The 26,941-nt window shown below is 38.6% G+C and overlaps 1 protein-coding gene across 1 annotated transcript in view; it reads left to right on the forward strand.

Moving 5' to 3' along the window:
• The window catches only part of wdr27 (WD repeat domain 27), a 37,306-nt gene extending 10,521 nt beyond the window's left edge, over positions 1 to 26,785 (forward strand). The window contains exons 13-24 of the mRNA XM_034552052.1: positions 284 to 357; positions 571 to 639; positions 740 to 843; positions 1,379 to 1,468; positions 2,302 to 2,423; positions 3,665 to 3,798; positions 4,786 to 4,883; positions 5,707 to 5,828; positions 7,800 to 7,897; positions 12,337 to 12,439; positions 14,874 to 14,972; positions 26,010 to 26,785. Coding sequence (XP_034407943.1) covers positions 284 to 357; positions 571 to 639; positions 740 to 843; positions 1,379 to 1,468; positions 2,302 to 2,423; positions 3,665 to 3,798; positions 4,786 to 4,883; positions 5,707 to 5,828; positions 7,800 to 7,897; positions 12,337 to 12,439; positions 14,874 to 14,972; positions 26,010 to 26,123 — 1,227 coding nt within the window. The 3' untranslated portion in view covers positions 26,124 to 26,785. The remainder of the gene's footprint in view (positions 1 to 283; positions 358 to 570; positions 640 to 739; positions 844 to 1,378; positions 1,469 to 2,301; positions 2,424 to 3,664; positions 3,799 to 4,785; positions 4,884 to 5,706; positions 5,829 to 7,799; positions 7,898 to 12,336; positions 12,440 to 14,873; positions 14,973 to 26,009) is intronic.
• Positions 26,786 to 26,941: the final 156 nt, after the last annotated feature.

The following is a 26,941-nucleotide window of genomic DNA, read 5'->3' on the forward strand; positions in this document are numbered from 1 at the left end:
CACAGCACGGAGTGTTCACCAAATAATATTGCTTCCTTTCCTAGTATAATCGATGAAAAGCCACCACAATAGAATGAGTAATTATATCCTAATTATGGAAACTGAGGTAATCTTTTCCTTTTCTCTCATATTGTTACATTTACTCATTTGTAAATAGGACTGTCTTTGTTATCATCTTTTATTTTTGTCTTGACCATTATACTGTAGAATAGATCATTCATACTCATGAACATACTTTCACTGTGTGAATATTATGTATAATGGAGCGCCTTATTGTTTTTACAAAGGAGGAATAAAGGAGCAGCCTCTGGTCTTCCACTCGAACGTGAAGTCATCTGGATACACCAGTGCCCCAAGGTAGGTTCAGAGTAACCTTTTGCATCATAGAAGTCACAAATTGGGATTAGGGTAAAGAGCAACTTTATTTTACAATCAAGTGAGAGGAAGATTGAAATGAAAAATGAAGTTAAACGCACCGTATCCAAGACATAAAGTATGAAATGAGGTTTGATGAATCAAATCAAATGATACATGAGACTTTATGAGACCAATTTTGTTTTTGCTTTTCAGAAATAGGATGTTTTCACCTAAAACAAATAGCCAGAAGAATCCCTCCTCTAAAAAGGCTAACACACATATGTAAGCAGTCCCACCATTTAAAATACAATGTTGAGAATGTTTTCAAATGTTTTCAAATGTTATGGTTGATATTAACATAAACTTATTGTTTGTCATTTAGAGGTTCACTCCTCAGAGATTATCCAGCAGACATTGCAGCACCTTCTATTTCACGCATTCATCTAAGCATTGCCAATAAGCCAGTGCACTGCCTTCAATATTCAGGTGAGACAATTTAGTTACTGCATACTGACCATAGTATCTTAAACATAATTAAATGATATATTGAAGTCCTAGATCTTGATTACGTCTGTGTAAAGGTTAAACTACAACTCATTTAGTTTGAGCCCTCAGTTGCACACTAAGAACTGTCCCATGATCACATGTCAGGACTGTAGAATGGTCCACGATACTACAACATGATGGCATTGAATGATGTCATTTGACATTTGTATGGATTGTGAAGACCCGTTGGAGCCTGAACTTGTAGTTTGAAGCATTGCATTGCAAACAGTAAAGAGTTACATGCTGCATCCAGTTTTGTCCATTCTCTCCTGGAAGGGTGAATGAAGGTAAAACAATCATTTATGAAGTATAATTGGTTGTAAAAAGGCCAGTTAATTGTTGTCTTTAACGACCTATATACTATTTTTTTAGGATAAGTGCTCCTGTAAACACCTAACTTCCCACTACGTTTAAAAACAGGCTTCTTGTTTTCTGGTCATGGTTGACCTGTGTTTCCTTTCCTTGTCTCTCCCAGGTGACGGGAAACAAATACTGTGTGGTCTTGGCGACAGCTCAGTGTTATTGTACAAGACCTCCCTTGCTGGCAATCCAACTGTCTACACAGGTGCAGGAAGTGGTCATGAGTACCCATTCCTAAAAAACGTCCAGGTTATTCAGTATTTGCCCTCAGTCCCCTCAGTGTTATTGCAAGCAGTGCATTTGACATATTCATTTTATGCACTAGTCCTAATATATGTTATGATAGAACTTTATTAATTGACACAGCCATCCAAGGTTAAGATCTTACCCGTGAAGAGGCAGAGGATGACCATACTTAGAAGTTCATCCTCAGCTTGGATTTAGCTCAGCCTTATTTGGGATATTTTTGATTAACATACTTTAAAATGGATCCATGGCTTAAGATGAAAGACTCCACACATTCCGAAATATTAACTTTATTACCTATCACTGTCAAGATAGTAGATAAATAGTTCTCTTTTACCAGAAATATTTTGGTTGTATTCCAACGCAGGAATTTAGTGTTTTTATGTCATTTTTGTTTTTGCCAGAAAGTAAAACCTAGGTGATGATAAAAACAAAACAACTAGGTATGATATCATGTTTTACAATTTAACACAGCATCAGCAATTAAAACAATACCAAGGAGTCAATTGTGTCTGCCACTCGGTGATCCTAGGCAGTAAATGCAGACAAGCAAAGAAAGGATAACAATCATTGCCAAGCGTGTCTTTCGCACTTGATGGCTTCCATGCAGTGGGGAGCACAGTCTCCACAAAGGGGCAGCAGAGATAAGAGCACAGAAGTTGAGGTGACCAGAAGGTCACCATGTGCCTCTTCTCTTCACTCTGCCTGACTCTCTGAGCAGCACCATAAAAGTAAATGTTGCAGCCACACACTGTTTTCAGGATCATTTAAACCCTCTCTTTTTATAAGCAGGGCATGACAAGCCAGTGAGCAGTGTGAGCTGGAGCCTCAGCAGACAGTGGTGGTTGAGTGCGTCAGAAGACCAGTCAGTACGAATCTGGAGCCATGGCAGCCCAGAGCCAGCCATAATCATGGTAACATTATTGTGCAATCCCAAATACAACCTTGGACTAATGTGTTTAAAAAAAATTAAAAATTATGGATTTCATTCAGTGCCTATCACCCTCATCCAAAGCACGACACACCCTAATTAATACATCAAACATGACCTCCATCAAGACCTATTTACAAAAAAACATATCCTCTCTCTGAAGGTCTAAAAATTGATTTAGAAAGACACATGCCGTATGTATTTTTCACTCAGTGTATAAAAAAAAGGTTGTTTCAACTGTGTTCACAATGTTTTCATTTGTCGAACATGTTTAAAACATATAATGTCTCATAAAATGTTTTAATTTGGTGAATACTGTGTTAGGAGATGAACATTCTCTAATGTTGCACTTTTGTAACAAAGCTTCTGCGGGAGGATTTCTGTGTCATGTTCAAAGTGTATCTTTAATATATTGATTAAAAAGATGCCATTATCCTAAATAAAAAAAATAATAATAATTGGGATGATGAAATAGTGTGTTTCTTGGCTCACGGATAGTGACTTGATCATTCAAAACATCTCCTGGACTTAGAGCATCCAAAACTCTGGTCATACGCAGACCCTCCTCACTGTCACTAAAGTCAGAAGTGTGTCTAATGTCCTCTTGCCAAGTGCAAACTAAATTTGGGGTCTCCCCATAGCTGATGCTTTGCTTCACTTCTGAGATTGTTTTGAGCTTGGCCAGGTCTGCAGCCCTGGTTGGTGCTCTTGTGAAAGCACTTGGCAACAAATGTCTTTTCAGGGACAAGCGTTCTGTCGGAGTGAGCCAGAATTACAAATACAGTAGCTTTGCACAGTTATAGCATTAGAGCAAACAGCCATGTTTGTTCTTGTGGGTTTCGCTCTCTTCCCCCAATTGAGGGTGTTGCATGTGTCATTTTGAGCAATTAAACAGCTATAATAGTGTACACCACTTACTATTAAAGTTTTTTATTGCTTTAAGAATTCAGCCGTGGCTTTGCTTTGAATCCCCTTCAAGCAACTTGGAGTACAAAGTTAGACAAAACTATTTCGATCCTCAGTTTTTCAAGGCTTTTGTCTTTTTTTACTTCTACTACACTCAAAACGAAGATTAGGAGGGAATCAAATGCATTATTTTTAATTATTCTTCCTATAAAATTAAATTAGGATATATTTTTTATTTTAGTAAGATCTTTTCTTGCATCATAAGTGTCTCACTAATTCTAAAAGTTTGATTTATAAATCCTGTCTTTCTTCCTTTAGGGTGACAGAATAATCTCCAAACCCATTAGAGGTGCTCAGTTTTATTATCTTGACAAATTTCTGCTTCTGGCATCTGGACCATCTCTCTCATTGTACCTGTACAATGTGGACATCACACGAGACAACATAAAAAGGTATTTACAAGGAATCAGTTTAGCATGTATACTTGATGGTGATACATATTTTAGCTACAGGTTTGGAATTTGTTTTACTTTTGCATGTCATTTGCTGTTTTACTCATGTCACATTATACTAAATTTTCTCAAAATGTACTCTTTGTCTGTACAAACATCGTTTACAAGAAACAAGGGATTGTATTGTAATATTCCAATTTCTATATCAATACTGTATATAAGCCGTGTGCTTCTTTCTATTTAATTATATTATTTATAATATATCTTGACTGGAAGCCATAGGGAGAATACAGCTGAATGACATGTATGGTATGGTACTGGCCTGGTATCATAACAAATTGCTATAATCTAATTGTGTTACCCAATCACATTGGCATACAATCAAACCTCAACGATGCACATTATGACCACTTTTTTGTTGGCCTCTAAGCATCAACAGACCCATTGGGGGTTAAGTGCCTTTCTTAAGAGAACATTAAGAACAATTTCAGGGTAGTAAGGGCATTCTTCAGTGATTTAAAACTAATCATTTGACACTTTTCACCTCCAGTCACCCATATATTACAGATCAAAGGATTGATTTTTTTCTGAGACTTACTGTATGTCCACCATGTAGGGCGTTGTTACTTAAGCAAGTGTTGTTACTAATTTGACAAGGGTCTGGCTAATTTAGCTGCTACCACACACTTTACACTACTAACATCCATCACTGCCTAAATTGTACTGTGTAATCTATACTGTCAGGGCTTATGCTGGAGACCAGGGACATGTTGTTGATAATCTTGTTCCTCTTTATGTAGTTATATGTGTGATACGTCTTGTAAATAGAAATACATAACAAACAGAAAAAACTAAAGCTGTGTAGCTCAGACAGAGATAAAGAATGATAGGTGTGCAGAGTGATTATGTTCTAATTTTAATTTTAATTTTGATAGAGTCACCTTTACTGGTTGAGAAAATAATGGTGCTTCTTCTTTTTCTTGTTAGATATCACCAACGGAGTGTCGTCAAATTGACCAGATGCTTTACGACGCCATCAGCAACAGACATCACTAGCTTGTCTGCAATCAATGACTTCTTCTCTTGTATCCTTTTTGGTGTCACAGTGGTTCTTGCTGCAGGAAGTCTTTTAGTTTAGACTGCGCTGATGCTGTGAAGAGCAAAGTAAACATGTTGTTGCCTCAGGGCTTGCACTGCCAACTTTACATGTAAATCATTTAGGTCTTTAATTTGAAAGAATGTCGGCCTTCCAGCCCCTTGTTAGGGTTTACAATGCTTTTACTTTCCAATAAATCCACTAAGGTGAGCTGCGCTGGGATGAGAGACATCCTGACTGGAGTTATATTGTACCACCATGCTTGGGAGTCTAAAATGGATGTACATTGATTAGAGTAAAACACATTTTAGATTTTCTCTGTAAGTTAACGATTACTTTGTATATTAAAAACTTTGAGATATATATATATTTTTTAGAAGTAAACTGAAAGAGTGTAATTGGAGATTGGCAAAGGAAGACTGTCTCTTGTTTTAAGAAATATATGTGAATCTATATATGTTTAACACAGCATTACATTGAAAAAGTAGCACTTAGTTTTTAGTGAAATACAACCATTTACAATCTTGCCAGACAACTACTGATATTTATAAGAAGATCACCAATCATATATCACAAATATTTAAATGTATGTATATACATACATTTACATATTTTCATATTTTTATAAATTAGCTGTCTGCAAGAAAGCTAAATGTTATTTACATAAGTTATTGATCAAAGGTATTTTTTGACCTAGAAAAGTGATTTCGAACTGAAACATCATAAACACTTACATATCCCGCATCTCTTCTATAGCACGCCTACAGTTTGTAAATAATAATTCTCATAACTTTCCTTAAAAGCTGTCTCAGACATTGTTCTGGTGTGTGGTTCAGATCGATCCCTTCAGGTATTTGACATGAACAAGGGCATCGTTGCCTCCATGCAGCCTGAAGCCCACAGCAGAGCCGTCCACTGCATTACACAGAACAAGGTAAGACCATTTCACATTCCTGACTGCCCAAATAGGAGTCAAAATATTTCAATAATCTGATCCATAACTGAGCTACAACTTTACAGTTTACAGTCTCTCTGTATGTCTTTATATTATGTCTGTCAGATGACAGAATGTGTGAGGTGGAAATTGTGTTTTATCTTATTTGTAGTTTGACTAAAACTTATACCGACCTCTAAATGGATCGACTCAAAGACATCTCATCACTCCTAAGTGCCATTTAGATCTGACCAACAAAGCAAAGATTTTTGCTTGGCATCAATTGTTTGTATGAGCACCATCTTCCATCTTCCTCTTGAAGGGTCAACTATTTGGCAGATGTCACAGTCTTACGTAAGACTTCTATGAGTGCCGGCGAGTTACATAAGGCACAGATCATCTTTGAGGGAATAAAAGTGTTAGTTTGTGGTGTGAATGAAGGAGGTCATGTTTGAAAAAAAAGAAAAAAAGACCCAAAAGGTTTCCATGACAGACAGACGGGACATGCTATCATCACTATCATTCATCTTGCTGAGTGTTTAGACATAAATCCCTGGTGCATCAGGCTTAAGACTGCCATAAGAGATGGCAGGAGGAGAGCACACTGAATGCTGGCCTTGGAGTAATGCTGTTCCATGATGCAGTTTGGGTTTATGTTGTCTTACTCCCACATCCCTGTCTTGGACCAACGCGGGCTCTATTATAGTGCTATGAAGAAGGAAATACTGCATCGCTCAAAATTAAACTCTAAATATAATAATAGTAATACATTAAATACAAGTCTGAGTTTTCAGCATATTTTTTACATTTCTGTGCAGCCATTAAACAAAGGTCCTCTTTTCTCTTCTTTTATTGTCATATTGATGTTTGCCAGTTTCGTAATAGCAACAAAACCATTCATTTTGATCATAAAAATATGGAAATCTTACAGATGCTTATGTAACTTATTATTAGAACACTGAAATGTCTATATTAGAGAGAGAGAGAGAGAGAGAGAGAGAGAGGCTTGTACCCAGTGACCCTGGGGTGTTGACCTGTGCATACTTGACACTCAAGGCCAGCCGGATTAGCTAGACACACTGCAGCTAGTGGCATGGATTAAATGCATCAACTCATTCAACCGTGATGCACTCTTACACACAGCTGACTATACCGCTCCGACCAAGAGGTGCCTGTTCGTTGTCACGCCAGCTATTGTATGGAAAGCCTGCAGTCTGTTGTTTCAGCTTGGCTATTGCGTCAATGTGGGGTCCTCTGCCCGGTTGCCCGAGGGCATTTGGATGCTGTAGGAATAATACCTGTGGATCAGAGGGATTGCCCCTGCCTGGAGACAGCACACATAATGTCAGTCTTGCCTCCACTCTTGCTTTCTTGTCGAGAAGTGGAGCAAACATCAGGAACTGCAGCGTGTGAAGCAGCTTTTCCCACTTCACATTTCCATCGACTCTTCTGCAAAATTCAGCTGGAACTCATCAGAGCAGGGGACTTCTCGGAAAATGGAACTTGAAATGCCCTCTCAGACTCCCGTTCTCACACTCTTAATGGAAGTATAAACAACCCCCCCCCCCCCCCCCCCTCTCCTTCTCTCTCGCTCTCTCTCACATCTATACATACACATCTATACATACATAGAATGTATGTATAGATGTGCACTGAAAAGTCTATATGTTCATAGCTGAAGCATATCTCAGTGTATAAAAGATGGGAAATGACACCAAAACAAATTAACAACAATCATGCTTCCATTCCTGTTTTCCTTCCAGCCTCAATGGACTTATATTGTCTTCAATGTCACCTTCTACATTTAGGTTATAATAATGCAACCTGCAATAGTAATGTGAAAACCTATTGCCAATATTGGATACAGAGACAAACCTTTCCATTATTGGACAATAATGGAAGACCTACAACCTATTTAACTCAATTATGTGCTGATGAGTCTTCATTTGTTTTTTAAATTGTATTTCACAGGGCTCCATGTTCAGCACACAAGCGCCGGATTTATACAACCTCTTCCTCACCAGTGCAGTCACGGATGGTATGAAGATGTGGGACCTCCGTACAATGAGGTTGGTTTTAATATAGTTTATTCTGTCGGATTTGTATTCAAATGTGAAAATCAGGCAAGAAGAGTGCCATTAAATGGCTCCGTCTGTATATTCCCGAAATATAGCTTCAAGGAAAAGCACAACATTGATGGCATTACAATGGTGTATGGCAACCAAAACAAGAAAGTATCGATTCCTATACATGTGTTTTTTCTTGACAATTTGGAGACTAGGCTATTAGTGTTATCCGGAACGAGTGGCATACAATTGTAAAATTGAAATAAGAGTATTTTGCACTCAATTCAAAAACGCATTTGGAATACCTGAATGAAACCTCTATAACAGGTAAACATTGTGATAATCATGTACTGTATGTATATTTTTACAACTATTACATTTACTGTGTTGATTGACATTAATGAAACTGGCTTTACAGTCTCAATCGCTACTCACACTGGCTCACCTCATCTGTCAAATTTTCCAAAGACAATACATTTTAGTACATTAAGGAAAAAAACGATATTGCTTTTTTTCCTTTGCTATTCCTAGGAGTGCAAAATGACCTTATCTTTGAATTACATATAACATTTCTTAAACAAACATTCCTCAGTCGATGATGGAATCTACAATTTTTCATTTTCCAAAGTACGTAGCTGAGAATTTGTTTTGCTTCATAAAAGGCGGATAATTCAAGTAGGCTTTCTTGGATTTCAGAATGTTCTTTTTGGCCCAGCAGAAGACATTTTTGAGTGTTTCATTCTTTCATGTCTGAGCCGGCTTTCATGTTTAACTCCTCACCCCAGTTTCAATCAAAACTATATTTATATCTGATACATTTTGTACCTGGTTTCCAGGTCTGGTTCTTAGAGATGACATCAAGCATCCCTCAGCACATGCAGGTCCTCTGGACTAAAACATTCTTTCATAAACCTTACGTGTCTGTTTCTGTAGATAGTACAAACCACAAAAACAGTTCCGGCTCTCTTAAATGTATTTATTTTTATGTGAAGATTGCCGCTAATGGAAGTCGTTAAGCCTGTTCTAGTTGTTATGCTCACCAGACTCTCCTCATAAAATAACAAGGCAATACAAAAGTTCTTGGAAAAATGAATTGCATGAGTAAACCTTACATAATGTGCTCATGTGGCTGCTCCTCATAAGTATTTTATTTAGTATCGCTTTTTCTTTTAATTGAAACAATATTTTGTACAAGTACTTACATTTTTGAGAATTTGCCGAGTACAAATATACATTCTTAATAATACTAATACAGTTCTCACAATAACTTTTAAAACATATTTTATTTTCAGGATATTGTGTTGTCCTGATACATACGTTGCATAGTTTAACTGGGCTATTGTTTGAACAGTTAAAGAAGGATAGCTGGTCCACCTTTAAAGTCAGCCCACCTTAAGTTAGCCTGAGTTGGAGCTGTTGCTAACTTTGGGCTAATCCCCATCACTTTAATCATCAACTGGTTGAAAAGCAAGAAACGATAAAAGCTTGTTTTTCCTCACTTTACCGAGAAATAAATTATACACACACTGCACTGCTACATTCACAGCTGTAATGTTACTGCTGATCTCATACTTACCGTCACTCACACGCTCATTTTTTCGTCCGGATATATAATGAATGTAAATTGAATATAATTTTAGAACTTCAAAAAAGAACATTATTTCTTGCCTTTTTATCATTCTAACATAAGTATATATATTTGGTTGGCAGGCATAGAGTTACATACAATCACGAAGGAAATCAATGAGAACATACATGATCTCACTAGACTGATTAAATAAGCATAATTTGACATCCGCAATTTTTGTATGGTCATTGCCAAATTGTTTTGCAATCAAAGTCATTAATAGAGTTATTTTATGAATTTATCGTGCTTGTCCCTAAACACTGCTGATAAATGACTGTGGGTTCTTTTACCCAGCTACAGAACAGCTACTGGACTTTTCGAGTCCCTTCCCTCACGCCAGAGAAACAGTTTCTGAGAATCTGCAGTTGGGTTGCTCAATAAAGCCCGGGACCCCCACTGACTCAGACACACACACCCCCAGACAATTTATTACAGTAACACACCATCTTTTATCCATTAATATACACAACACTTTCATAACATACTTCTTTTAACTTACTTCTATTTGTTTGTTTACTATATTTTACTGTACATTTTCTATTTTAAAATAATGTCTTTATTATTAGACTGTGTTTACTGTCACGCACCAATCAACTCGCCACATTTCTTGTATGTGTAACATACTTGGCAATAAGAAGTTTCCGATCCTGATTTTTATTAGACACACAACTCCATTGACAGAAACTCTCAGTTGTGACAACATCGGGGGTTAATACTGTATTTTGGCTTCAAATCATAAAAGAGAACTTCCAGAAAAACCACAATGGGAATTGTACATTTCGCTCAGTGGAAACATCTGAAACTCAATCGGAATTTCGTTTTGCTCTCTTGCATGAAAATCCCCAGCACTTGGTGCTCCTTCCTTTTCAGACCAAAGCACAAACATGCATGATGCCCATGCGTATCCATTGAAGGTTTAAGGTCGATTTATGAAAGTTTGCAACACCTAAAGAAAGAGGTTTGTATGTAATCTAAGGATTGGTAACAGTTATTTTTTAAAGCCTTCACTCACCCTTTACATTTCCAAATGTGTGCAAGGTTCAAGTTTCTACACGGCAGTTTAGGATATAGTTTAAAATCAGTCCCTACCAATTCTAAAGATACAAACAACAGATGTGTCTCTTTAGTCCAGTGCTGCGTTCCCTTTAAATCTAGAGGGAATTGCCATCATCTCATAAATTAATATTGTGACTAAATAGATCAATAATGCATTTGTGTTAAAATCCAAATCCAAATGTACAAGAAAAAGCAGCTTTTGCCTAATTTCCTCAGCCAGTTAAATTGGCTGCAAATAAAGAGCTGTAGCCTGCAGATTACTTTGATGACTGACACTGAATACCTGGAGTCAGGAACTTCCACTCAAGAGAATCAGACCCTCCGATGCAGTCTATGTTAGTCATCAGGAAAAGGCAGTATAGTCATCTCAACACAGAGAATGTGTGTGTGTGTGTGTGTGTGTGTGTGTGTGTGTGTGTGTGTGTGTTGGGGGTAGGAGGGGGATTAAGCATCTCGTAAGACAAAACGTTAGATCCTCATTCTGACCTAGAAAACCTGATAAGAGTTGACACTAACTTGTTAAACTATTTCTTATCAAAGTGATACTTATCAGCTCTGCTGCAGACCTGAATGTACAGATGTACTGATGGGGATTTAGAAACAGATGCTTCTCATCCCTCTTGCTATGCATCAAAATGAAAAGAGGTTTTCACTATATTTGTCATGAGTAGCTCTCACACAAGAAATAATATAACCCTGTTGGGTGTAGGTGTATACTGTGTATTCAAGCTAACCTCGACACATTTAGTATTCACAAAATGACATTAATTCAAACATTCAAAAATGTATTTCCGTTTCAATATTTCTTTGCAAAGGGTTTAGCACAGTCAATCATCTCCACAGTCTGTGTATGGGTTGCTTTGCCTCTATTCCCCTTCAGACCCCCCAACATTATAGGTTTCATAACGTTAGTTTCTATTGCTTGCTTTTACTTAACTTGCTCAACGTACTGGGTATATCGGATGTCTTTATGAACACCAGTGAATATGACCTACTTTTAGCCCAGCTTAATGACATTAGCATGTGAATGTCAAAGACATGCTCTCACCATATCCTGTCAAAGCCCTGCCAACATGCCAGCCCATACAGAGACCCTAGCTCAGCTAGCCGTTAGTGGCATTGTAAAGACATTACATGCTGTTGCAAAGCAAAGAAACAGCACAGAAGTTGCACGAGGGGGCCATTCATCATCAACTACCTCCTCTTTCCTTGGTTTTGCTGGATTCATGCTCAACTACTTGTCTTCTGCTGGTTTAGATATTTGTAAAAGCTGAAGTCTGCAGGCTGTGGCATTCTGCTCCTTGGTAATTCCTGCCATGAGTTCAGCATACTATATAGACTTTGCATCTTCATCTAACATCACACCACATCCCAACATATCACAAAAGATGGCTGCACTCGTGTGTGAAATGCTATTCATTCCCATTCCAACGATCACTCACTTTCAAGCTGTTTTCTCATTTATTCCACATTTTTGTTGTCCCTTTCTATCTCAGAGTTTTTCTTGGCACACAGAGTTCAGGGTAAAATAATTTCCAATGGGTTAAATTATATTGTTTTATATGAAGTGTATATATTATGTGCTCCTAATTTGAGCATTGCGATAAAACAAAACCTGAAATTATATATGATGGGACCCAGAACAACTAAGATTGTATTATGATATTACCAGTCAAATATTCAGTGCTTCCTGCACATCAGATTGGTTTGACTTTGTAAACGTCATCATATCTCACCACTCTGTGCATCTCTTTCTCAGGTGTGTACGGCGCTATGAGAACCATCTAAATCGCTGCCATCCGTGCTCTTCAGCCATATCGCCATGTGGCCGGTTCATTGCCTCAGGATCCGAGGATAACTGTGTAAGTTGCGATATCTGTCTGCGATAAGCACAATTATTTTCTCTTCATTTTTGTAAGATTGAATGTGGTTTAATGAATTAATTAGGAGTAGATAAGCCCTGTATGAATGTATTTTACGTACTACCATATGTGTTTAATTCTAGTAGTAAGCAGCAACATATTCTGACTACAATAAATCATATGGGATGTACTTCTTCCTCGTCTTTGTAAAGCAGAATGACAGCAGGAAAACAGCATTTCTTTATCAGTTTCACCTTAAGGTGAGGACTGTTTGTGCTTGACTCCGAGATTATTATTTGGACTCCAGCCTTTTTCCAAGTCAAATTCAACATTCATGTTGAAGCAGAACTATTTAATTGCTTTTCCAGACTGTGCCTTGTACTTGATTTCAAGACATTTTCAGAAGACTGCCTCCCTTTTCCTTATCCATCTCTCTTTTCTTCTGGTGTATGTGCATATTGAAAGCAGTGGAATAATATATGCATGCTGCTGGTTATTATTAATTATGGGGACTCAGCACAGCACAGACATTTGAGTACATCTCTGTCGAGATTGGACATTTCCAACATTTCTTGGAAACCGGGAGAGTATATGGTAGTTAGCTACACCGTATTTATTTGTAGCTGCCCTGAGACTTCCATAAGCCAGACACATTTGTACTTGTCTTAATATATCAAAAAGCAATCATGGAAAAAAAGAACCCAAATACTTTAAAATGACTCCCTAGATCATATTACACATTTTCCAAAAAACACAAGGCAAGAAACAATCCAAGTGGAATATTATTTCAATGTGGTTAATATTAACCTGTTATTCGTTCAGTATTATCCCTGCTCTTAGCTTCAGTTAAAGTTGATACAAGCTGATACATCTGGGGATCCATGTGATATTTAAGCAATCCTGAAAGAACTTCTTTCTTACAAGTATCTAATACCCAGCATGTTACCACACACGTCATATGCCTTATGCCTTAGACACTCTACCCATGGACTGTTTGACAGAGCTCACTGTTGAAGCCTTTTTCAGGGAAACATAATACAAAACAGCTGCAGGAATCTGATGAGTCGTGCCTTCTACTAACAAACATCCCCGGATCTGTTTTTATCTGTACTCATGGCACTAAAGCACACAAATGTGTCTTCAAACTTCCTGGTTATTTATATTTAATTTGTATAGTGCTAATACGCTGAGGAAACATTATCTACACAAGCGATGTACACGTCTTATTGTGCACCCAAGACCAAGTGTAAATTAATCACCTACAAGCACATGAATAAAAAGCACAGCTTTTACTACCTCAAAACAGAAAATAACTGTAATATATCCGCAAGGGTTCATTAGGATTGTTTATCGGTCTCAATGGTCACTTGATGCAAAACAGCAAACTAACTTAAATGAATGCGAGGTGCTGAATATAACTCACTTAAGACTTTTGAACGGAGAGTTCAGTGGAACAGCGCCTTTCTGTAACTCTATAACAAATGATGTGAAATGAAGGTTACGATATTATAACCCTAGTTCTTCCACTCGCAAGCGTGCATTCGCCCACTGGAAATTAGCATGAACATAGGAGCACATCAACCCCGCAGCCATCGTACATATGTCCTTGACACTCACCCCACCGAACAAAACTGCCAAATGCTTGGAAAATGCACTGACAAAGGCAACACCATCCCAAAGCACACCTTGCCAACACACACACCGGGCAAAGCAGATGCAATTTTCCTGCACGGGGTGGAAGACAAAGAGCATCCGGCTGTACAACCGTCAACCTGAAAAAAACAACATGAGTAGTATAGGAGGAATTTGGTTCGAGTGTAGCCTCGCCGCGGTCACCACGCATCCAGAAACTGTGCTGCACTGGCAGGGCAGTTAGTTCACACTCACCTGTTGGCTGAGGTCAATGCAAGCAGCAACGATGTCTTGAATGACAACGCCTTCAGATAGCAGCGGCTCAAAGGGATCCTTCACCAAGGCCTAGAGAGCAAATGGCAGTTCCCAATGCAGGAAGGAGGCATGCTTCACCGGCCAGTAAAATATGATTTAAAGTAGAGTTGACAGAATACTTCCCGAACAACCAATGGACGTAGTATGGATATTAGCTGTACACAAACTCACTGCATATGTGGGCTTTTGTAGATATGTGCTGGAGCTCAAACAAGGAACACTTACACAGAAAACCTAAACTTTTCCTCAAAGTAAATCCACATCTGTTCATCGGTCTGCTCGTGTCTTTTTGTTGACTTTGTCTGTAGTACCATATTTAATTTGTGAATCTTGTTCAGTCCGAATACATTTACATATTCTATGTATTATTTTGAGCTGCACTCTTTGATGGTTAATTTAACTAATTATATATATATGTTTTATAAATGGTACTTAATGGTTAGTTCATACCGGCTTTTGTTCATGTAGTCTATCTCATTCATTTCAGGCATATATTTATGACATACGCAGCAGCAGCTACCTCCACAAACTTCAAAAACAGTCAGACACAGTGCTCAGTGTGACTTTCAACCCTGCAACACCAGAGGTAAGAACTTACTTTTACTTTTTGTCTTTGTGGTTTTGTTATTTCCTGTCTCTTGTTACTCCTTAAACATTAATTTAATACCCCATTTCCCAGAACAGAAATATATATACAGTGCATCCGGAAAGTATTCACAGCGCTTCACTTTTTCCACATTTTGTTATGTTACAGCCTTATTCCAAAATGGATTAAATTCATTATTTTCCTCAACATTCTACACACAACAACCCATAATGACAAAGTGAAAACTGTTTTTTGCAAATTTTTGCAAATCTATTAAAAATAAAGAATGAAAACATAACATGTACATAAGTATTCACAGCCTTTGTCATGACACTCACAATTTAGCTCAGGTGCATCCTGTTTCCACTGATCATCCTTGAGATGTTTCTACAACTTGATTGGAGTCCACTTGTGCTAAATTCAGTTGATTGGACATGATTTAGAAAGGCACACACCTGTCTATATAAGGTACCACAGTTGACACTGCATATCAGAGCATAAACCAAGCCATGAAGTCCAAGGAATTATCTGTAGACCTCCGAGAAAGAATTGTATTGAGGCACAGATCTGGCGAAGGGTACAGAAAAATTTCTGCAGCATTGGAAGTCCCAATGAGCACAGTGGCCTCCATCATCTGGAAATGGAAGAAGTTTGGAACCACCAGGACTCTTCCTAGAGTTGGACGCCCAGCCAGACTGAGCGATCGGGGGAGAAGGGCCTTAGTCAGGGAGGTGACCAGGAACCCTATGGTCACTATGACAGAGCTCCAGTGTTCTATGAAGAGAGGAGAACCTTCCAGAAGGACAACCATCTCTGCAGCACTCCACAATTCAGGCCTGTTTGGTAGAGTGGCCAGACGGAAGCCACTCCTCAGTTAAAAGCACATGACAGCTCGCCTGGAGTTTGCAAAAAGGCACCTGAAGGACTCTCAGACCATGAGAAACAAAATTCTCTGGTCTGATGAAACAAAGATTGAACTCTTTGGCCTGAATGCCAAGCGTCATGTCTGGAGGAAACCAGGCACTGCTCATCACCTGGCCAATACCATCCCTACAGTGAAGCATGGTGGTGGCAGCATCATGCTGTGGGGATGTTTTTCAGCAGGAGGAACTGGGAGACTAGTCAGGATTGAGGGAAAGATGAATGCAGCAATGTACAGAGACATCCTGGATGAAAACATGCTCCAGAGCGCTCTGGACCTCAGACTGGGGCGACGGTTCATCTTTCAACAGGACAACGACCCGAAGCACACAGCCAATATAACAAAGGAGTGGCTTTGGGACAACTCTGTGAATGTCCTGGAGTGGCCCAGCCAGAGCCCTGACATGACCCCAATTGAACATCTGTGGAGAGATCTGAAAATGGCTGTGCACCGACGCTGCCCATCCAACCTGATGGAACTTGAGAGGTTCTGCAAAGAAGAATGGGAGAAACTGCCCAGAAATAGGTGTGCCAAGCTTGTGGAATCATACCCAAGAAGACTTGAGGCTGTAATTGCTGCCAAAGGTGCTTCAACAAAGTATTGAGCAAAGGCTGTGAATACTTATGTACATGTTATGTTTTCGTTCTTTATTTTTTATAAATGTGCAAAAAACAGTTTTCAGTTTGTCATTATGGGTTGTTGTGTGTAGAATGTTTAGGAAAATAATGAATTTAATCCATTTTAGAATAAGGCTGTAACATAACAAAATGTGGAAAAAGTGAAGCGCTGTGAATACTTTCCGGATGCACTGTATATAAAGCTATTGACCATTGTACATATTTTGGACAGCTAACATCAGATATCAGAAACCAGAGAATCCAGATTTTGACCTAAATTATCTTAATTTTGCATAAACACTCCAGGGGACATGCATACAGGCAAAAGTTGTAATGTGTTTATCCACCATTCCTTCCCTGATTATGTTTGCACATCAGTTTAATCGTTATCTCAAATGTCTCAAACAGGAATGAAAGGAAAATGTGCATAAGCAAAGATAAGCGGTCACAGTGAAAAGCAGTGTTAATCAGAGGTCAAGTTTTCTTTAATCCAAGAAAAATTGCTTCACCTGTTAAGTCTTGTTTCTTGAATTTCACTTATAAAATGTTGGAAAAAATCAGCAAATGTTCAAAGCGAATATACAATCTCAGGATACAAGTCTTTGTTATAAAGGAATGATGTCCTCAGGCTGAGGTCACATAGCAGGTTTATTGAGACGATCCCAAAGGTCAGGGTGGGTGGACTTGTATGTCAGTGACCTCACAGCTGCTGATGTTTAAATGTTTTAACATTATTTAAAAGAAATCTCAACCCTGCAACTCCCAAATGGATGCATTGTGATTTACTATTGTGCAATTTTTGTTTTACTGTCTCTTAAGGGATGTGGCAGAGGCTATGTTCAATAACGATGTCACTGTGGGATTGCCAAATGTAGAAATGCTTTGAATGCTTCAGCTTGTGATATCTTTATTTCAGGTCATCCTGTCCATAATTAATTCAACGCTGTTGGCATAATATCAATCTAAACTGGTATATATCCATAGAAATTCAGGAACTGTATGGTCTCACCACATAAAACATAAAGTAAAACTTAACACATTACAAAGATATTTGTCTATCTTGAATTGCCATAACAGAAAAATAAGAAATTAAAGTGTACAGCTCTAGCATTTCTTACGCAGCAACATTCCCTTTGGAAATGTTTTATTGGTCACTTGATGATTTTCCTCTGGAATTTCTCAAAGCAAATAGATTTGAAAAAAGAAGCATTTTAGAATATAACATCATAACTTCTGCTAGATGTCTTCTGAGACTTGTTGTTGTCTTTTGGACTTGAGACTCATGTTTTAAATCTTCCTGTCCATCTGTGTGACTCCATTCAGTTAAACCTTGCAGCACAATGATACATTCAGATGTCCAAGTTTAAAAGTGGAAAGTTTGATCCGTGGCTATTTGCTGGCTTAATGCAGTAATCTGCAGAGTCTGAAGACGCACTTCATCTTTCAGAGCATGCTCGCTCCCCATCAGCTCTTCTGCACATTGTGTTTAGTTTGATAGGACAAACTCTAAAGAATCAAGAAAGGTTGAACATGTTCAGGATCAATTAGAACACAACTGTGAAGACTTACTATAGTTGCAATAACACTTGTATCAATCAGATCTTTTTCATGAGGTCATCTCTTATTAGCCATCGCTCTCAGATTTGTGTCACTAACCATCCCAAACTACGTAAACCTGCCAAGATTTTACAAGTCGTACAATTCACAAATAGGTGAAGAATTGGAGGGCTCCAGTTCTGCAGGAAAATAAAGAACCATGATAGGTTTTCCTGAAAATAAAAGCATGATAGAACATATTGACTGAGTGAGAGTTGAAGCATAACAAATTAGAATAAAATAAAAAAATATATTGATACAATGCATTACCTGGGCCAAGTGTGTGATTATAATGTCAATAGCTTTCAATATAGCTTTACTATTTATTTAGGATGTTATATTTTCTTTGGTAGTTGTCTATCTTATTGAAATGATCATTTTAATCACAGAAATAGTTGCTCATGAAATAAGCGTGCCTTCTCATACTAACCAATAACCAGTAATGCTGTAGTTTATTGCATTAACTGTCTGCTCCAATGTTTCCCAAGCTATTTTCTGAATGCAATTAGAACACAGCTGCACAGTCCTATTCGTTCACCGCTGCACAGATACTTTTTTGTCTGTCTACCCAGAGGGAAAGAGCTGTTCTTAATCAGTGACTCAAATCCATTCAATGTGGCATATCTTTCTCAGGACCTGCTAGAGAAGGACAACCTCTGAAATGATCAGCAAATTGAGATAAAACTGCATGAAATTGAAAGATTCACATCCTATTGTTGAACTTTGTCATATTTAATTTCAGGGAGGTTTGACAAAATGATCTCAACCCGCGCTCTACTTGCTAGCTTTCAACCGTATCACAGTGTTCATTAGTGGAGGGAGTTTGCTCAGTTGTGATGGATCTGTTGACATGTGCGCTCTGTAAATTTGATGATTCCATCCACAGCACTTTTATGACAAGTTAATTCTACATTCTTCATCTCAGACTTTACTTTGTCAAAAGTAGTCTAACAAAATAATCCTAACTCAAAGTCCACTTGCTAGCATTTTCCAAAACTGTTTTTTTATTTGCTCATTTGTCATTTCATGGATTGGTTAAAGACAGACAACTCTAAGACCAATTACATATATCCTGACATCATGTAAAAACTCCTATCATTGGCATTTGGTTTTACTTTGAATATTAATCATATTATTCGTATTACATATGCATAGTTATATCATTTTATATTTTAATGGTTAGCTTCAATGACTCAATGTTATTGGTTAAGTTGCATTATTATGCTTATAGTTGACAAGTTGACAAGTGTTGCTTTCTTATTTCTCAAATTTCTATATTTATCACCTGGCTCAGTTTTGTGAGACTGCTTCCTCATGCGGTCGATCTACTGTTTTACTTGAATGGATGCACACATATCTATCTTTATTTTTCTTCTGTTGGCCAAAAAAGAAACTTGTAAATAAAAAATTATCAGAAGTTCAAGAAGTCCTGGGAAACGGCTGGTCAGAGACCAAAGCCAAGTGATATCATAATGGTAACATTTGCTTTATTTCCTGAGCGTGCACTTTCTACAAAACATGACAAAAATACTGGCAAAAGGTTTCCCCAACTTGTGCTCAACTTTCTTTTTAGCCACATTTGAGATCCAGATGTTATATATTTACTGCTGCGAGAACCCTCCGATGCAAGGCACAGACAGATAATGCAATGCATATTTTCCATTCATTTTTCACTTACATTTTCCATTAATTAAAAGACCATCAAACAGGCAAATCTACCTCCAGGTTTAATTCCCTTTATTCCTGTACTTTAGGCTGTAATGAATGATCCCAACTTTTACTGTCTCTTCACTTGGTTGTCTTGTGGGATTTCTCATGGCATACCTCAGTAAAGTGTTGTAAGCTCTCCTGTGTTGGACCTACATGTGCTACCACAAATGTAGACTTGCTAATTGGAGTATTTTATCACTTGAAACAGGAGTAATTGTGTCTCTGCTGGTTCAACACATAGGGTTGCTCTCTTTTTCACTTATTTTTAGATTAGAGTTGTGGAAGGCAAAATAAGCGGAGTCCAATTTGAGTAGAGCCTGGAAACAAGGCAGTGGTATGACTGAATCTGTAGCTTCATCCAATGATTTCAGGACTTTAAAGCTTCAGGATTTGAAGTAAAGGCAAAGACAAATGTTGTGGCTAGAGGCGAATCAACAATGACTTCCGAAAAACAAGTTACTAGGTCAGACTAGAAAAATTGATTGGGTGAGGCAGATTCCTTGTCTCATCCCAAGCTTTTGATTGCTCCAATCACATTGTTCCCCATCAGCAGTGGAAATGTCTTAGTAGGATTTGCCTGAGGTCAGCTTATTAGAAGTGGATTTATGTTAAGGGTAAGATGATTGATGAAGATTGAGTGGCTCAAATTGTTCTCAGTTTACAAGAGACTTAAGATTTGAACTATAAATTGTGTTTGTGGTGAGCAAGGTTTCCTGTGTGTTTGTCTCTGCGAAAGTATCCTTGAGCGAGACACTGAACTCTCCTTTGTCTCAGAAACCCCACTACAAAATTATGAAATGCATACATGTCTGTGTTTGTTGGAAGGGGATATGAATATAAACAAAATCCACTACTCTTGACATTTTTTGATTTAAAAAAAAAATAGCATCAAAATGAAATAAGAACTATTGATTTGCCAGTTTCAGTCTTCTCAAAATACTTAAGACCTCATTTGCACTTCATGTGCTGGAGTTAGTGCAGAACTGTGACCGCAGCTGTCTCTAATAGTTTACATGTTCCATCTTCCAAACTAGAAAGAAGAACAAAAAGTGAATCATCTCACTGGCTTCCAAGCTCAGTGCTACTCTTGTCTCCATATGTGTCATCTTTGCTCTTAGCGAGCAGGCATAACACGCAGCTGGCATTCCCACTAGACCTTTTTACTGTATCTGTTCTCTTTTGTGGCCATTTGGCATTTGAAAAAGCTATTGACACTCCCGAGGCGCTTTTAAATATTTTATCTCTGTTTCCTTTTGCCGGACCCAAGAAAGCAAAATGCTCTCTTCATACTTTCGCGGCCAGACAGCAAATAGAGAGGTGGACTCTGCTGTCTGCTCCAGAATGTCTCATTAGAGTGAGACTCAGACTCAGCTGAGACAGCCTTTCTGAAATCCACTGGCCTGCGTTCAACACAGCTGGACGGCAAGGAACAGGAAGTGAGGAAATAAAGAGTTTGGGTCCAGTTGCAAAGTCATAGGAGGAATTCTTTCAAGCCTTTGACATGTACTAGGCAGCATATTTTCTCACTTGGTCCTGGTTAGTTGGTTAGTCGGTGTTAGTTAATAGTGTTGTACTTTCTTTGCCTGCCTACCCAAAATATGAGGGACACTGTGAATAATTATTTACAGGAGGTTAAAAATAGACTCTGTGCAGAAGTCACCCGCAATACTATCACTAGCAACAGACTATACTTTCCTTTCACTGACGGTGCATGTACTTGTACGCTTATCAAACAGGTGACCCTTGTGACCCTCTGCTCCTGTTTCCATCTCTCATGTGGACCCTCCTTCAGCTCTCAGCATGTACAGTACAGAACATCCTGGTATGCTGACATTTGTTCAGTCTGCGCTGATGAATGGTAACCTTTTGGAAGAAAAACACATCGCTTCTTGCATCTTCAAAGCCTCAGCTTTTGTCACCACTTTCTGTTGTCCAAAATACCAATATTTGGTCTTTATTCCCGCTTTGAACTATTGATGTGTGGTATTTTTTTTGTGTGTGTTTTTGTTGTGTTTTTTTAATGTAACATTTGGGACACGCCATACAAAGTTTCAATCTGATTTACGATCCCTGAGTTGCATTAATGTTTTGAATGAGATTTCAATTTACTAAACCAAACATTAAAAAAAAAAAAAAAAAAATCATAAAATAGGATGCAGCCCTCTCGTTCAGCTTTGTTTCTCATGCATGACCTATGAATAAAGGAACAAAGGTAAAATGATGCATAAGGACATTTGACATTGTGAATAAATCTTCAAACTGAGATATTCCTCAACATAGAAGTTGATGTTGAGGAAAGAAAAATAACTCACTTGTGATGGCCCAGCGTGACACCTTGCTCCATGTCTACAGTGAATCAGCTCGCAGGAAGTATTGACTTCTGACCTTAGAGGTCACTCAAAACCCTCAGTCCTCATCAGCTTAGCTTGCCTCACTGAACAAAGGTTGAAGGTTGCAGAGATGGAATGTGTCGGATTACATATGTTTGCTGCCAAAAATCCTTTCATGTTGTTTTTGCTTTTTTATAAAAATCTATACTTTAGCTTCAACTCTACAATGCATGTTTACATGGAGACGGTAGTTGATGAATAGAGCTGTGGTTGCTAATGGAGCTGCTCTCTGACCCTCTTAAGTTTCAAGTTGCTATTTTAGTAGCCTGCTGGCAAGACACAGACAGACGGATTGGATATTGTTGGTTAAGGTCATTAAGCAGGAGGCAATGGAGAAAGAAGACTAGTGAAATGGGCTGTCAAATGTTTTGTTTCATGGGAGAGCCTCAAACACGTGCATATGATAACAAATACTAGTATACCACATGCTTATGTGTAATGTGTTTATGCTTACTTGGCTACCTTTTTGCATACATCCTCATGTCTTTTAGGCTCCACACACACACACACACACACACACACACACACACACACACACACACACATATACACACACACACACACACACACACGATGAGTTTCACCGGTGTTTAATCTCTTGTATGTTTGAGTCATCCTCAGCCATGAGCTATTGTGACTCCCTGTCCTCGCACAGGCATCTGCTTGTCGGTAAAAAAAGAGCTTTAGTATGTTGGAAAAAAAGTTTGACTATTTTTTTTTCACTGTTTGGCAAATTTCCGCTGTTTTTAGTATACTTTAAAAAGAAAGCGTGTCTTAATATCCATCTACAAATCAACATAAATGACTGATGCTCCATGGCACATCTGGACATTTAGCCAAGCATTGCCTTTAGTTTGCAACTTGTTGGGTTGTTTTCACTTATGTTTTCCTCATGAAGGATTTGTGAAGTTCTTTAAGACTTCCAATGGGATTAAGTGTCAAACAAACAAGCTTGGCTTGAAGTAGGAGCAAATTGATTTTAAATAGTTTGTCACACAATAAATTGAAAATAGAGTCGTCTGTGAACAACGGTCTTGAATAATGACATTCTCTACTTTGAGCAGATATGAATATGATAATATCATGAGCCTCATTCTGAACCCCAAATGGAGGGTTTCCTGTTGTTGTTATTGCTGCTGATTGGAGTTTTGATGTAATGCTCCCTCAGCCATATTTTCTCTACTGGCTGATGGGAAGAGATGAGAAAATGCTCCCTTCTTGCAAAAAAATAGTGAAGAAATTATTCTGTACTTATGTGCTTGTTAGTGTATCACATGTTTGTTACAGTGTGTGTGTTTGGAGCCTAAAAGACATGAGGATGTATGCAAAAAGTTAGCCAAGTAACCATAAACACATTACACATAAGCATGTGTGTTGCTTAAATATCTGTGCCGGGTGTGGGTTGATGTTAGTTTATTGATATGTGGGTGCCTTATTAATGTGTAAACAGTTGACTCACCATGACTCACTGGCAGGAACCTCAAGACTAAGTTATTTTACATAGTTCAGGCCATGAGCCTTCCTGTTTTTTTGTGATATATGGCCAGGTATAGAAAATCAAGAATTTCCTCAAGAACAGTATGGATCTTGACCTTGGTGATTCTAGTCTTCTTTAAGGGGGAAAGTGCTGTTATGCAACTTGGTCATCTAAAAAGAGAGTCGTAAAAAACGAGAGTGATGAGTGTCACTGTAGTTCCTGGAAAACATTGAAGGTTACGATACTGTAACTCTAGTTCGGAACCCTCAACCGGAAATTTTCACAAGTGTAGCCGGCCAATCAGGTTACCAAAATACTTGCAGACCCCACAGTATATACGGCTGTCTGCTATCCTACACCATAGTCAGCGAGCAGTGTCAGAGCGACAGGGCCCCCTTGTTGAAGGTTTCCACTGATCATTTTGTATATATATATTTTTTTAGTAATTTCTACCTGAGTAGAGAATGGAAAGGAAAACCTCTCTCCCTCTGCGTGTGTTGTTATCCAAGTTTCCCCTTGCTTTGCTGACAGTCGTGTGGACCAGGTGTGCTTTTAGTGCAAGTAAGTGCATGTGAGCGTGCCCCACTGGTTAGCTCATAGCTGCTGCTCTGCTCTCATACGCCGGTTACAGCTGATAAGCGCCGTCCTCACAGACGGCTACAATGAGGTCAAAAAGAAAGCTCTGTATTTTTACCACTATTCCACCAGGGGGCATCTGACTTTTTTTTTTTAATGTATTTTTATCGGGAGTCATGCTTCAGATATTTCTGCTTACTTGTATGATAGAATTGAATGGCAAATCTTTCTTCTAAACAACAGGAAGTATAGCACTCAATAGTTTTATAGAAATATGATTCACATAACACATACTTATATTTGATTATCATGTATATTACAACAGGGCTGCACGGTGGTGTAGTGGCTAGCACTGTTGCCTCACAACAAGAGCGGCTTGGGTTTGGATCCCTGGGAGTTTGCATCTTCTCCCCATGTCAGCGTGGGTTCCCTCCGGGTTCTCTGGTTTCCTCCCACAAGTCCAAATACATGCAACTCAGGTCTGAATTGCTCGTAGGTGTGCAAATGTGAGCGTGAATGGTTGTCTGTTTCTATCTGTGCTCTGCGATAGACTGGCGATCTGTCCAGGGTGAAACCCGCCTTCGCCCAATGTCAGCTGGGATCAGCTCCAGCGCCCCTAAATAGGATAAGCGGTTCAGATAATGGAATGGAACACATTTTGGTTTTGTCCATCAACTTTGACTGCTTTTATGAACCTAGGGAGTCTGCCTACCTTTACTGTTTTAACAGCCAATAAGACAGTTAGTCTACCAGAATTCCAGCCGAACAATGAGTGCTAATTTTTAAAAACTTTTTTTGTTTGTCTATGAGGACTTTCCATTCAATTTACAAGTAAGCAGAAATATCATAAAGCATGACATTTAAAAAAAAGTAATATGCCCCCTGGTGGAATAGTAGTGACGGTGTGCGTCACCACTATTAAAACCTCGGAAAGTGTAGCGCCCACCCTCCAGTTCCCCGTCATGTAAACACTGTTAGCTCTGTCAGCACTTTTGTCGTAGTTTGCACTGTAGGTGCTGTTAGTACTGTTAGCTATAAGTTGCCAGCTCAGCATTGGCATGTCGAGAGCCCATCAGAGGCAGTTGAAAGACTTCCAATCTCAAATCTTGTAATATTGTCAGTAGAGGAATTTATTTAGAGGAAATTATTGCCTAGTTGACCATATTTAGAATGCCTAGGAGTATACGTCTCTGGTAGCGGCCATCCTAAAACATACTCTACTTATTGTCTATTTTATTCTAAAAGGGACCATGATTTAGTAAATAAACATCACGCTGTATTGAAGAAGACTTGAAACTAGAGATTGAGACCATAAACTTATGTTCACAATGTTTGCTGAGCTAATAAATCAAGGGAGAAGTACGGCCACTTTTGTTATACTCCATGCAATCAGACTCTTTTTTTGCAATCAAAGGGATTGCCCCCTGCTGGTCAGGTGAGATGATGCAGGTTTTAAGGAGTGCAATCCCAGCCACACATGTTAAGAGTCGACAGTAGCCAAGGACTGATGGGACGGAGATCTCAATGGTTTGGATTTCGAGCCCTGGCTCGCTCTCATCACAGCGGAGCATTACGATGAAGCGTGGGAAGTGATCAACCTGTTGCTGGCATTAAATCTGGGCAGGCGTGGCAGGCTGGTGTCTACTGAACACCTCATAGGGTCCAGTAAAGGGCGGAGCCTGTGTGAGTTTCAACCACAAGAGTAAAAATGAAACGTAATGTCTCGTTTATTTTCTCTGTCTCTCATAGCTGCTGACTGGGACCCTGGATGGGAAGCTGAGACTGTTTCAGTCCATCAGTGGGGCTCGTCTGTCTCACGACACCAATGCTGCTGTGCATAGAGTCCCCAACATGACTGTGTGATTACAGCAGGCTGCTGCAAAGACCATGCAGGTTTCATTAAAGCAGTTCCAAGCCCCTGGCTAGGATTTTAGTGGGATAGGAGAAATACGTTTAAAGAGTTTTTGTTTTTATGTTATATGTGACTTTTGTGTTCTTCAACCCCTGTGCTTAATTGCAGCTCATTATTGTGAAACTTCCAGTATGTATATCATACCGCTTTACTTTTGACTGAGATTCAAAGGGATATTTCGTCAGATTTTCATGGAACCACGTTATTGTCATGAGACGATGATGGTGATATGTACTTAATTACAGATACATTTTACAAAAACAATTTTTTCAGCAGTTATTCCCATCTGTCTGTTCACATTCTGGATGGCGGAGCATAAGATTTTCTTTGTTCAGTCTGTGGAACAGATGTACTTTTATATCACTGGCTGGGACAACTTAACAGATCAGTACACAGAGCGATGACATCAGCTGGGTGCAACCTATTTGTCTGCCAGACACACAGATGCTACTACTGTTCATACTGACACACCCATTTGCATTGTTTAAGCTGTACATTTACACTTCTCACCCACAAACGCAACGACATTTGAGTTACAACTGACATCAACTATGCAACTGTAAAAGAACAGAATACAAAAAGTAGGACTGTGAAATGTAATATTAAAAGGAGAACATTGGTAATATGTCAAGTATGATTAATTTGGTATATCATCATTAAATTGTGTCTGTTTGTTGTTTTCTACACGGTATGTGCTTGTGTTACTGTCTTTTTGTTTTGGAAACATGTCAGGTGTGTCTCAGGTTTTACTCTGGGATTTACAAAGACT

The sequence above is a fragment of the Cyclopterus lumpus genome, chromosome 15 (assembly GCF_009769545.1).
Source record: "Cyclopterus lumpus isolate fCycLum1 chromosome 15, fCycLum1.pri, whole genome shotgun sequence".
In the NCBI taxonomy this organism is placed as follows: Eukaryota; Metazoa; Chordata; class Actinopteri; order Perciformes; family Cyclopteridae; genus Cyclopterus; species Cyclopterus lumpus.